At 32.4% G+C, this 13,836-nt stretch overlaps 1 protein-coding gene across 1 annotated transcript in view; it reads left to right on the top strand.

Moving 5' to 3' along the window:
• LOC106459484 (nuclear receptor subfamily 2 group E member 1-like) overlaps nucleotides 1-13,836 on the top strand; it is a 50,609-nt gene that overhangs the window by 9,090 nt on the left and 27,683 nt on the right. Inside the window, exons 3-4 of the mRNA XM_022385984.1 lie at nucleotides 5,274-5,354; nucleotides 8,589-8,750. Coding sequence (XP_022241692.1) covers nucleotides 5,274-5,354; nucleotides 8,589-8,750 — 243 coding nt within the window. The remainder of the gene's footprint in view (nucleotides 1-5,273; nucleotides 5,355-8,588; nucleotides 8,751-13,836) is intronic.

The following is a 13,836-nucleotide window of genomic DNA, read 5'->3' on the forward strand; positions in this document are numbered from 1 at the left end:
GACATTATAACGTTTTTCCAAACAATTATTCAACAATGAATATTTATTTGGGAGTTTTGGATGATACTTTAGACTTGAGTGAGAAACTACACTATTTTGATTATCGTAGCAGTGCTTCTAAACTATACGTGTATTGTATATTATTTAGGTTATGATATAGACAGTTCACTTTAGATAACACTACCCATGAAACTGCAGTTTAGAGCAAAGCCAGCTCTTATCAACCCAGCTAAGTCGATGATAGTGTTGACACTAAATGGAACTCTATATAGTTTTAGGCGTGGAAAATAAACGTTTACGATCACAAAGACGTAAAGTACACGTTCAACAGTTTACAATGCTTACTACTCCTGTTATAATCTACCCCAAAACTGTAGGCAGAAATTACAGCTCTGATTTCATCCTGTTTAGTTCACTACTATAGACTTTTTTTTAATGTGCATAACTAATAGTAATAAAGTTACAACAAGAAGTTCAATACTTCTTCGTTTTATGATGAGCAACTCAACCACGGAGATCCCTGACGAATTCTATTTCCTTATTTATACGTTATTGCAAGTAACTTGTCATTTGTAAAACCAAAACACAATAGAATTCTATTATAAGAGAATAACCTAAAACCTTATATTCTTTGATAGCTGTAATATATAAAGTATATTCTATCTTGAGTACAAAGGAATAAAAGAGCTGACCCACTTTTTAAGCATTTTCCTTTCACCATTATAATATTTTCATTCTTCTGTTAATTCTCAGACATCGTTTCAAGACGACTGACTGCATGCATTGTTTCCTCTATAGTTTCTTTCACTAACGTTACTCCTTAAATTTACAACCAATGATTTATTTATTTGTGAAGGTTTGCTGCCACAATAATACGCATAACTTTCAGAAAAACAAATATATAATTGATTATTAGTGTATGGTCAAAAATATTGTAAAACATGTTTGTTTTTTCCCAACAGTCGATTTTAAACAAACAACGAAATTTTCTGGAGGATCTATATTGAGTTTTGCTTGTTGATCACGACACAATTTAATATGACGAAAGGATAGAGTCTCTAGCAGAATAAAGATTAACCATCATTTTAGTAGAATGTTAACAAATCTTTCTACATATTCTTTGTCTAGAAACACGCTGTTTTTATTATCCACAAGGAATAAGTAACAAATAATACAAACATTTACCCAATCGCTGAAAACCAGAGCCAACAAGAATAACACGAAAACAAGCACAGTAAGCCAAATATTAGATTTACTTATTAACCTTCTCGTTCATCGCCAGATAAACGGATACATACATTCAATGAACTTACAGCATATACACACGTGTTGTTAAAATAATACCATCTGATGCTCGGGGTCATTCAAACATCCTTTTCTTACATTGTATTTTAATATTGTGGCAAAGATTCAAGAGTGTTGGCGTGGCTACAATGTCAAATCAAGCAGCGATCTTACCTTTATGTTTTGTATCGTCGGCTAGTGACTTTACTTCACAGTCGCTCTACTACAGTGACGTTTTAATTGTGGGAGCCAAACATGTGAAGTGTGACACTGTGATTCTGGTGTGTGTAGATGTACCACTTCTAGTGGCACTGTGATTCTGGTGTGTGTAGATGTACCACCTCTAGTGACACTGTGATTCTGGTGTGTGTAAATGTACCACCTGTAAACGGAGGACTATTCACAGTATCTCTACTACAATGACGTTTTTATTGTGGGAGCCAAACATGTGAAGTGTGACACTGTGATTCTGGTGTGTGTAGATGTACCATCTCTAGTGTGACACTGTGATTCTGGTGTGTGTAGATGTACCACCTGTAAACGGAGGACTATTCACAGTATCTCTACTACAATGACGTTTTTATTGTGGGCAAAACATGTGAAGTGTGACACTGTGATTCTGGTGTGTATAGACGTACCACCTCTAATGTGACACTGTGATTCTGGTGTGTGTAGATGTACCACCTGTAAACGGAGGACTATTCACAGTCTCTTTACTACAATGACGTTTTTATTGTGGGCAAAACATGTGCAGTGTGACACTGTAATTCTGGTGTGTACACCTCTAAACGTAGGACTAGAATACCCCGTGAAATCAAACCTTAGGCTTTAGTTGTAAAAATAGAATAATGTGGTTTATATAATATCATTATTTATGTGATCAACGTATATAAAACAAATCATCATATATGATAGTAAAAACTAATAATACGTGCTTCATTCCCGTCTCTTCAGGTATTTTTCTAGATTTTGAAGTACTTCATATAGATAGTTGTTAATACACACTTATTTACGTGCATAATATATATATATGTTAATTCCGAGGCTTCAAACGTTATAATCCGACGTACAAAACTGGCAGTTTTCAGTGTGTAGGATGTTTCACTTTGTGTTTTAAATAAAATCTTATATTACGCAAGTTTTATCCACTTCGTTATAAATATATACGGTTTTTTCCGTGATCAGATATAGAAAAGAATGGTTGGTGATGAAATGAAGATTTTAGCCTAAGTTATAAATACCCTAATATCTACATAAATATAATAGTACTGTGTGTTGTATGTCCGCGTAACTACTTCGCAGTTGGTATAGATGTTCAACAAATCCATGCATGGGTACGTTCAAATTTTTAGTTTTGTATTTTGCGTTTTGCAGTTTTTACTACTACTTCGCCCTCTGTTGATAGATCTCTACCAGATTTAGCATGATGATTTGTTGGGTCCATGCGGAGATACATGCAAAGTTGCGGTTTCACATTTAGTGTTTTGCAGCTCTTATGGGCCTTTTTAAAAATTACATATAAGAGAAGCAGCTTTTCGTGTCCTAAGATAACCTTTCAATAATCATGAATTTACATAACGTCTGTCCAGGGGACGAGTACTCCAGTTGGTATAATAATATACAACTAAATTAATGACGGTAAAAACTAAGATCAAATACGTTTGGTAAAACTCATAAAGAAACTTCATGAAACCCTAATATTCTGATTTCGAAGCACTAATGAAACGTCACGTGATGATTACGACTTAAATGATTTTTAACGTTTTGTACGTTTTTAGTTGAAAATCACTTAGTTCATCCTTTCTACATTCAAAAAGAACAAATGGTGGATATGTAAGGGTCTACCCAGAGCATTGAGTCTCCATTAACCATACATTCTTTGAAATTAATCAAGTAAGTGCCTATACACGCTCATCTCAGCGATCATACGCTTCAGGTAGATCACTCACTGAGATTTTCGTCAGCATTAAAACAACTGTGAAATAATGAAAATATTTAAACAGTGCAAAAATGCTTCTAAAGAAGATTCAAATGCTTAGCCAACTATGTTAAAATAAGACAGTCTGTTAGGCATAACTATGTTAAATTAAGTTTAAGACAGTCTAATAGGCCTAGTTATCTTAAATTAGATTCAAAACAGTCCACTCGGCCTGACAAAATTAAGTTAGATTCCAAATAGTTTGATCGGCTTGACTAGGCTATATTGAAAACAGCTTGTATATGTAATTTTAATTTAGAATATTTCGTGACATATTTCTGTACTTGTCAGACAGTGTAAAATATATCATAATAACTTTCATTTACTTTACCCCTACCATAGTAAGTTTTTTTTTTATATTTTGAGCTTCATTGGTTCACATTCTCAAATTGTATAAATATCTACGAGTATTTACAATATCCCTTGGAAAAAGGTCCTCTTTATTATTATTTTCGTCACTTATTCTTATTTTAGATCTAGTAAGTATACTTAATTCAGATTTAAACTTAAGGTCATTAACGTTTTTTTAATACGATACTTCTATTCTTTTCTAAATAATGGTCTCTTTCACAATCGGATGACGCTTCAGCATGAATACTTTCCTCTATAACAACTTTTATTGGGTGTAGTAATTATAAGACCTTCTGAGTGAATATAAAGAAGTCTATAATAATAATACATTAACCATACCATATCTGCTATATCCAGCGTCGACGAGCCATTTCGCCCAATACCAGGGCTCTACAGATCGGGTGTGATACGACAGATATAGTTGAGGTTGAAACGCTATTTACATTATCAAATTGCATGAACAATAATTATTTCGATGTGAACTGGTGAAGTGTAGTGTTAACAATTTAAGTTCTTACATATTGGAATTGGGGTAAGAAATTTATAACACTATATGATTTATTTATTGGTACACTAATTTGTTTATTATTATTTCATTTTTACTTGGACTAACCTACTCATCATTCAAAAGTGCTATGAAGCCAGCAAGTTGATCTTCTTAATGGAGGTTTAACTCTGTCACTATCTAAGATTTGTTTGGAAATTTTTACTCACCTTGTATAGTTTTATCCTATGCTGCTCTGTTTATCCTCGCTACACTCACATCATATAATTGCATAACTATCATTATAATAAAAACAAGAACATATTTAGAAAAAGAATTGAATGATTTGTGACCAAATTTGGGTTTCAAATTGCAGTAGGTAATTTGCGAAGATTTAAAGATCAAAGTCGCAGACCGGCCAAAGATAAAACCAAAGCATGAAAGTGAATGTTGTTCAGGACAAATTAACAGTAATGGCATCCTATTGCTCATTTATTTAATTTAACTTTTTATATCTGTTACTTTCTTTCTCTTCTTCTGCCTTTCTTTTCCTTATTATCTTGTTATGTTTTTCTATTTCCATCTTCTTCTTGTCATCCAACACTTCCTTTTGCTTTTTTTTCCTCACAGACACTGACTGCCAAATTCTCACTTCATTGAAGTCCAATTTTGTAAACTTAGGGTAATTATAGAAAATATTAGCAAGCTCATAATAAACATTATATTATTATTCTGCTTTTGAATTTTTGAAATAATCTCAATTTATTTTTAATAGGAAAAAGTTTAAGATATGTTCATAAAAAAGTATAAAAATAAAAGCAATTGTAGGTTACAGAAAAAAATTAGCTTCCTTTCTTACTATCTTGACGTTTCGGCTATAAAATAAATAGAGTTAAGGAGGAATGCTTCTTTGTTCTTAACTATTAAGAAACTGAACTTTTCCAAAACTGTTAAAACTGATATCTTTAAAAATGGATATATAATCTAATGCACTAAATTAATGTTTTTCTTTTAAAAGTTTTTTGTGCTCTGTTCCACAATAAAACACGTTTTCCTGAAACTTACATACAAACCGAAAAGATTTTCGTTTCTATTTTTTACACATTGAATTATATGTATGGTGATCTCTACCATGATTGGCTTTTATTCAGTCCCTACAATCCAATAACGTTTCAGGAGACCGCCTTCTGGACATCCCTTGCCGAGTGTGCGGGGACCGAAGCTCAGGGAAACATTATGGTATCTACAGTTGTGACGGTAAGGAAACACTTATCTACGTAATATATACATATATTTACTATACATGATGGATGCAATGTTTTAAAAAGTAAGATGTTCATCAACAATGTAGTATTAGTAACGTGCTTGTTTAAGGTTTACCTGAAAGGAAATACTATAATGTTTTCTGCTTTTTCGTATGTTTTTTTTATACTCTTGTTCCTGACTTAACTATTTATTTGTATAATTTTAATTATACATAAATAATTTATGTTTGTTCTTGCTAGATAAATTGCTAAAATTAGGAATTAAGTTCAGGGTTTTGAACAATATTTTGCGGAAGAGATAAAAAATGCATTAACAAATTATAAAATATCTTAAAACATCAACTTAATATTCCACCCTTGACGAAGAAAAAAACCTTCGATAAGCCTATCTTTTCCTTATGTTCTTTTTTATTTCTATTTTTACACGCTCTCCAAGTACCATGTGATTTCTTGTAATAATATTGAATACATCATAATATTCATTTTTCAATAAAATTACATAAACTGATGGAAAAGTAGTCAGATGTGCTTGTATAACAAAATTATCGTTACCGAAGATATATTGATTATAATAACTGTGTCATCCTTTCAATTGTCACTTTTAATTTGATGGATTAGAAGTGACTGTTTGAAGCTAGGCCTATGTGAAAAACCACACCTGGCTGTTTGTTTTTCTCTCATTCGATAGATGAGATTTATGATGAAATCAAAACGTTTGATTGTATAACACTGATTGTTTTATATTGTAAGAAACTAACATTCAAATCATTTTATCAGAAAAAAGCAGTCTTTGATCCATGTAAAAAACAAGATTATATTTTCCATTTTCTAGGAATTGAAATACAATAAAATAACCATAAAGAATGATACAGAAATAAAATAAGAAAGCCTTTTCTTTACCTTCAGTCATGTAATCGTAAAATTAACACGTAATTGCCCAAAGCTGCTTATTCAGTAGAACCCCTTAGGCTTAGCTGATTCATATCTCTGCCAAAAAAGGAAGAAAGCTATTTTCTATAAGGGAATTATTTTTTGTACCCAAAAAAGAAAAATCTGAATACCTTTTTTCATAGCTAGTAATTTAAAAAATTTGTAGAGATATAAAATAGTGTTACTATAACTGGCTAAATTTAATTTATTTAAGATTTAGAATTTTAACTCATCAAGGTAGCAATGTGTTATCTTTCAAACATTGGGAATTAAACTTTTTTAATGGTAAAGGAGTTTATTAATGCATGTCAGTTAACATTAATATTCACATATTTGATTGTTGTCTGTTCCCACTTCTCGTATTATCACAAACATATGTATAAATATGTTCCGCAGTTGCTTTTAATCTTTTCTTTAACACTTACTAATCATTCTGTAACAAAATTTTAAGTTAAAACACTTTATCTTATACCTTGTGACGACATGTAATTGTAGAGTCTGATAAAAAGAATGAAAAAACATAACAATATATTAATGAAACTTGGGTTTCTATTATAGCGCATTACTTAAACAGATGAAGATGTCTAGATGATAACAGTAATGCAAACGATATTACATAATTTAACAAGCACAAGTATAATTTAAAACTTATGTTTCTATAAATGGTGTAGCCAGAGTTTTCCTATGTGAGTTACTACTAGTTCAGATCAGCAATTGGTTATTAGAAATATAATTGCACCCGTACTGTAATAAAACAGTCAAATAACTAAACAAACTTCCTATTCCAAAGCTTCATTATTATGTTTTCTAGGTGAATGTCAGTAGAATGCAATGTTTCACTGACTGGTGAACGAAAGTATGTTTTGGCAAAAGTATTTCAAAGAACAGAAAGCAAAACAAACTAGAAATGTGACTTTTTTAATAAGAAATTCTCTTCTGAGGTGCAAAATTAATTGCACTTAAATATGTATTAATTCTTTAGTTCACTGTGGCTTGAAAGTCTTCTTGACTTGAATATTACACAAGTGACTATTCATCTAACTAAGTAGTTCGTGCCCTGGAACCACACGAGAATTAAATATAATTCCTTTTCTCTTGTGTTAAAATGCAATGGGCGTGGTATGAGAAATTTGTATTTTCCCTTATCTTATCGGTCGCTTTAAAGGCATTAATTTAGTAAATAACTCTTTAAGCAGCATGTTAAAACCACTTTTTATAAATTATTAAGTAGTTAATTAGTAACTGTATCTCATTCTTTTACATCCATAATCCCTATATTATCCTTAAAGTGTTGGGAGTGTTGTAATTCCCCATTAAGCTTATTGGTTTCATTTTTTTCCCATTTTATTTGAAGCACATTTTTAAGCCAAAAACATACACATTAATAACTAGTTATAATACATAAGTATTTAGTGGTTTTGAAAGAGCTTCGGCCATTCATAGCTTAGATATTTATTAGACATTTATTTTAACACTACACAGTGCTTTCTGGATAACAAATACTTTCGAATAAAAGGTGTATACAATCTAAAATTGAATAAATTAAAACAGCAAGTGACTGATAAACAATGCAGCATTTTATTTCCCCCCTTTTTTTTTTTGGTTTCAGCTCTCAAATGTTTACGAACATGTGAATATTGTGAAATCACACAGAACTCAGACATGTCTACAGATATGATTTGAGATGTATGAATTTAAGTTTCATCTTTACTTTAATAAATTTATTTTTATTTTCCAGCCTAAGATGAATATTTTCGGTACATAAAAATAGTTGTTACCCAAAACCAAATAAAAACAAAATCCAGTACAATTACAATCTCAAGTTATCGTAACTATGAGCAAACAAATTCAAAACTTCATACACTAATAATCAGTAATAACCGATGTAATATGTTCAAAAGAGAAGAGTAATAAAAGTTACTCGTCATTTTCTACAATTGTCAGTCAATTTCTTGTAGTTACAATGTACACAATAGGAGCCTTTTTTTAAAGACTGAAACAGACAGCAGCTATGGTACACATAATTATCAATGGCACAACTGTTTCTTCTTCAAGCTGAAAAACGTGTGTGTGAACAAATACACCAATAGTATAAACGAATATTTGAATCCAATAATTTTAGAGTAAAATATCAAATACATAAGATAATTTGCAGTAGTTTTCACTAAAAAACTAAATTTTATAATAAACGATTTAATGACGTTTACGTCCAGAACCTTCGCATCAGATGGTAAATTACACAGAGCTCAATTCTAGTTTTGAATGTCTTTTGATCCTTATTAATCATTATTTGTAGGATGCTCGGGTTTTTTCAAGCGGAGCATCCATCGCAATCGAGTTTACACTTGTAAAGCTCAAGGAGATTTGAAAGGAAAATGCCCCATTGACAAGACTCACAGAAACCAGTGCCGTGCTTGCAGGCTCAAGAAGTGTTTCGAAGCCTGTATGAATAAGGACGGTAAGTTCCCAAATTTTACAGTGAATTATGGTGTACGTTTGGTTTAGAAAACGAAACCGCTAAGAAGGACGAGAAAAAGTTACAGGTTTTAGGGATTACGGCCATAGCAAACGAGGGCTACCAAAAAACAGACCTAATGAAAGCATTTATTTAATTCATATTATTATGTATATTAAAAAGTCACAGTAACACATTTATATATTTGATTGACTTTGTGTCATATTATTCTTAAATATATTACATTTATATCAAAAATAGCTGTAGAAACTTAATATTTCAGTCCCCTAGCAACCTCATCTATAATAACATTTCTTGACTTCTTCCAGACACAAATCAAGTATGACTACTTAACCTTCTTTAAGTGTACATATTAAAAATAACTGATATAATTTAGCTTACTTCGATTTACTTGTAAATGGGTGTGGAAAAGGCTGTTTATCAATGCATTTGTTTTGCATCCTTGTTCCTCTGTCCAGTGTTTCATGCACGTGTGTTTGTAAATGTTCATATGGATTTCTATCTATTTATTAAACTAAAATATAGATGGATGGATGGATCAATGAGTAGTAGCTATGACGGACTGCTATTATTCAGTTGTTATCTTATTTAAAAATGTTCTTTATAGAAAAAATCCTATTTATTGTTGTGTTTAATAAGAGGTTTTTGTTTGTAATTTTCTTCCGATTGACAAATAAAATAGTATTTATTTTATTTTGCGTTATTTCAGGACTTGTTACTGTTAGTTTTGAAATTAGACGTTTGTTAATGTGTAGGTTGCCTTTGAAGAGTCTTAGTTAAACCAGTTAATCGTACTGTATAAAAACGTTTTGCACATACTGATATTGTGGCTTATCGTGAAAGATGCGAGCGGTGATGCCAATGGCGGCATATCTAACACCTATATATCTGGTTCATGTGGATTTCCCGACCCTTCGTCGTGCACTGGATGGATGGATAGATGATTAATTGCTATGGCGGACTGCTATGGTTCAGTTCGTAAATTTAGACTTATGGCTATAAGTAATGACACAGGTACTTCCAAGACCAGATGTTCGTGTGACGAGATTGTAAGGTTAATAGACGCAACATTTCGAAGAATGTTCTCCGTGGGAACGAAAAACCTCGCACTGCAAAGCGTTTAGTGTAGCAATGAGCTCAAAAATTATGCCCTAAGCCAATTCATAAAAACGTTTTCCTCCGCAAAGTGAAGGCTGTGGTTACGAAAGAAAACCGCAAAAGCTATTATGATGAATGTGAACGTATCTTGTGGTACTGTTAACAAAATAATAAACAAGAATTTGAAGCTTTTGAAGACTCATAAGGTAAAAGTTCACAAACTTCTAGTCACAAATCAAATTCAACTACCGTTTTCATAAAAAAAAACTGACCAAACATTAACTGGAATCATGGTGACCTTATTCAACTAGGCAGTTGCAATTTATTTATTTCCTTCAGTCTGCTCAAATATCATCTTAGAAGCTAAAGTTCACGTACAGTGGAGGGTCTCAAGAGTTTGTTACCATGTGAAATTGGGTTCAAAGGTTAGCTATAGAAAGTCGAAATGACTATTTTGTCTATTTATTTCAAGTGTTCGTGCAAAGCTACTCAAGGGTTGTCTGTACTAACCCTCCTTGATGTTGAACCGATAGACTAGAGGAAAAGCGGATAGTGAACAGCGCCCACCGCCAACTTTTTGGCTACTTTTATGAACCACGAACTTTCGAATTCATAGTCTGGGCCACTTTAACCACTATTCAATGCCAAACCAAAAGATCTAGGTAATGGTAATGAAATATTTTAGTCCCTTTATCAGGAAAATACTTTAACTTAAGAATTAATAAATTAAAGAATTACTTAAGCATTCAATCTAAAATAAATGAAATCACTCTGAAATATGTTAAAGATATCTCTGCCAAATATAATATCACAGAGAATTTTAACAAAAGGTATTAACACTCATAATTAAACATTATATTATCTTTTTAAAGGGTTAAATGAGCAATTTCTAAAGTTATATAAGAATAGGATGAGAAGAAAGCAATAAAGTATATTCTAGCATTACAGCTGTTGTGCTTTTATAATAGTGATTGCCCATTTGTTATTCTTTATTATTATTTAATATTACTCCACCAGCCTAGAGCAAAAATGGCTGTGAGTATTGTAATAAAACTTGGACATTATTACCAAATACATCATTGAGCATTATGTGAGTTAGTTTTTAAGTTTATTTGATTACCTAGCAAATATCAGTGGTTGTATAACCCTTGACACCCAATCGTTTTATTATAGTCTGTGGTTTATATGGAGCCTCATAATCTATGGAGCTGCATGCAGGCCGTGGATATAACTTAATTTTTATATGGTAGGCATGATACATGTAGCATAGTGATTATTAACTTATTGTTGCAACTGTACTGATGTCGAATATCAGTTGTTTATATATAAGGTTCCTGCCCATTCGGATACTACGATCCTGATAGGATAACCACTGCATGCGTCTAGGCTGACTCCCGCAATAGAAATCTTTAAGCCGTAATTTGAAAGATAACACTAAACTGAGTTTCGAGTATCGGATCGGCAATCACGGTGATGGCTGATGGTAAGTGTCAACACTGCGTGAGTGCGAATTTTGTAGATATTGTAGATAGAGTAGCCATTTTTGAAGCTGACTATAAGGAATGGCAAGAACCGTGCAAGCAGGAGATGGCGAAAATGATGGCGATTCTAGGCGAAATTGAAGCAGAAAGTATATTAATATACTCAATTCATAGTTGTTAATTGACTTGTTTTCGACCTTGTAGAGTGTGTCACTCTAAGAGGAAATCTGGCCAGCTGCAACAAAACCGTGACCGGTCTAACTATGTATGGTCAGCGGAAAGGAGGAAGAGGAATGTGGGAATATTGCAACTATAAGAAATATTCAAAATATTATTTGTACACATATGATATTATATTATGACCCATTGTCTCATATTTGCATTGAATATATATGCCTGCATCTATACACCTTTAAAACTCCATATGGCTATCTATGTATAGGGCTTAAAAAACTATAAAGCCTGTATGTATGTATATATATATATATATATACTAGTCAACATGCATTGCATGTGCATGCACGTATAAAACTCATGCGGTTACAAAATCCAGTCCATGTACTATTCCAGTATAGTTTACCGTTCCAATCCAGTGTGTACAGACTTCTCATGTAGCTACAGGGTATAAATATAATAGGTATGTACATTTTATCAAGTATATACATAACATGTGGTATCTTGATCACCATAAATCATAGTGATCATACATACAGTACCACTAGCAATGATAACATTGTGGCAATGATATCAGGAACAATAGCCATCCAATATGTATGAAGCCAATCCACAGTTTGTCATTGTTTTCCAAGAGAGCATCGTACACCAACTACATATTTCATCAAACTAAACTGTTTCAAATAGGACAGTATTGCTATTATAAAGACTTATGTCCATTATGAGCATAAAAAACTAAAGTTTTGTTTGTAATTAAGCACAAAGCTACACAATGGGCTAACTGTGCTCTGCCCACCACGAGTATCGAAACCCGGATGCTAGCGTTCTAAGTCCGCAGACATACCGCTGTGCCACTGAGGGGGCAAAACTAAAGAAACAGATTATTAAAAATTGTTAATTTAAAAAGGGAGAATAGGGACCTTCAAAAAATTACAGAAACAAAATAGGTAGCTAAAAGTGAAAATGCAATCGCCGAAAAAGTAAACAAACAAGCTTAATGTTTGAGACATGGTGTTGACATTATTTCCTCAAGCTACAAATCCCTATTTTTTTAACTCTATGTCCAAAAGCTGTAATATTTAGGAAAGTTAGAATAAGGATTTGTAGCTTGAGGAAATTATGTTAACACTATGTCTCAAACCTTAAGCTTGTTTGTTAACTTTTCTTTGCAATTGCATTTTCTGTATTTTTTAAGATACTTATCCTCTCTTTTTAAAAGAATTTTTAATAATCTTGTATTAGAGGATGTGGCCTTGAATAACATAAAAGATCATTTTTCTGGTAGTTTATTATTGTATCTACATGTTATCTTGCATGTTTTGTAGGGAATTTTATGTTACATTAAACACGGATAAAAGGTAGATCTACTTCAGACGAACCTAGATTGTAGTTAACTAATTTCTTTATGGGCGTGTGGTTTATTTGATGTCTTTACACATTTTTATCCTAACAATATATATATAGTAAAAACGAAGGACGAACAGAAATACGAAACTTTTGAAACCTCATATTTTTTAGAATATAAGTATGTGGTCATTTATTAACCAGATTATTTCATTCGACATTTTTAATGATAACTCACTGGTTATTGTTTATTTTCATATATTTGTGCAAAGCTATTTGCGCTAGCCCTACTCAATTTTGAACTAATAGACTAGAGGAAAGAAGCTGATCGACACTATTTACCTCTAACTATTGGGTTACTCTTGTCTGACAGAATAGTGGGATTTGACCATCACCCTTATAACTCATGTATGGTCCCAAAGTGCGGAATGCAATTGTTTTTGCGCCAAATGGGTGCGAACATAGGATCTGCAGATCCAAAATCGGGTATGCTAACCACTGGGTCACACTCTGCCCCGAAATAGAATGAATGCTTCCCAAGTAAAATACAAACTGGATCACCTGCCAATTGCTTCTTGAAGCCCCTGCAGTAAGTTTGAAAGTTTATCTTTGCGCTTAACAACAACACAATTTAATCCATTACAAATGCTAACTAATAATATAGAATATGAAATCACTTTAAAATAATAACAGAGAAACAGTGTTAAAGTAATGAAAAAATAGCTCACCTGGGGCATAGTGTTGCCCTGTGTCATGTTTATTTTACTTAGATTAAAAAAAAACAAGTGATTAGAAACAAACATTTTAGAGAGAAATATTGATTAGACACAAAATGAAGTTAATAAGATATTTGTGGGGTTTTATGCCAATCCTCCTTCTGGAGGCCCGGTGTGGCCAGGTGGTTAGGACGCTCGACTCGCAATTTGAGGATCACGGGTTCGAATCCCCGTCCCACCAAACATGCTTGCCCT

The sequence above is a fragment of the Limulus polyphemus genome, unplaced genomic scaffold, assembly GCF_000517525.1.
Source record: "Limulus polyphemus unplaced genomic scaffold, Limulus_polyphemus-2.1.2 Scaffold616, whole genome shotgun sequence".
NCBI classification, from domain to species: Eukaryota; Metazoa; Arthropoda; class Merostomata; order Xiphosura; family Limulidae; genus Limulus; species Limulus polyphemus.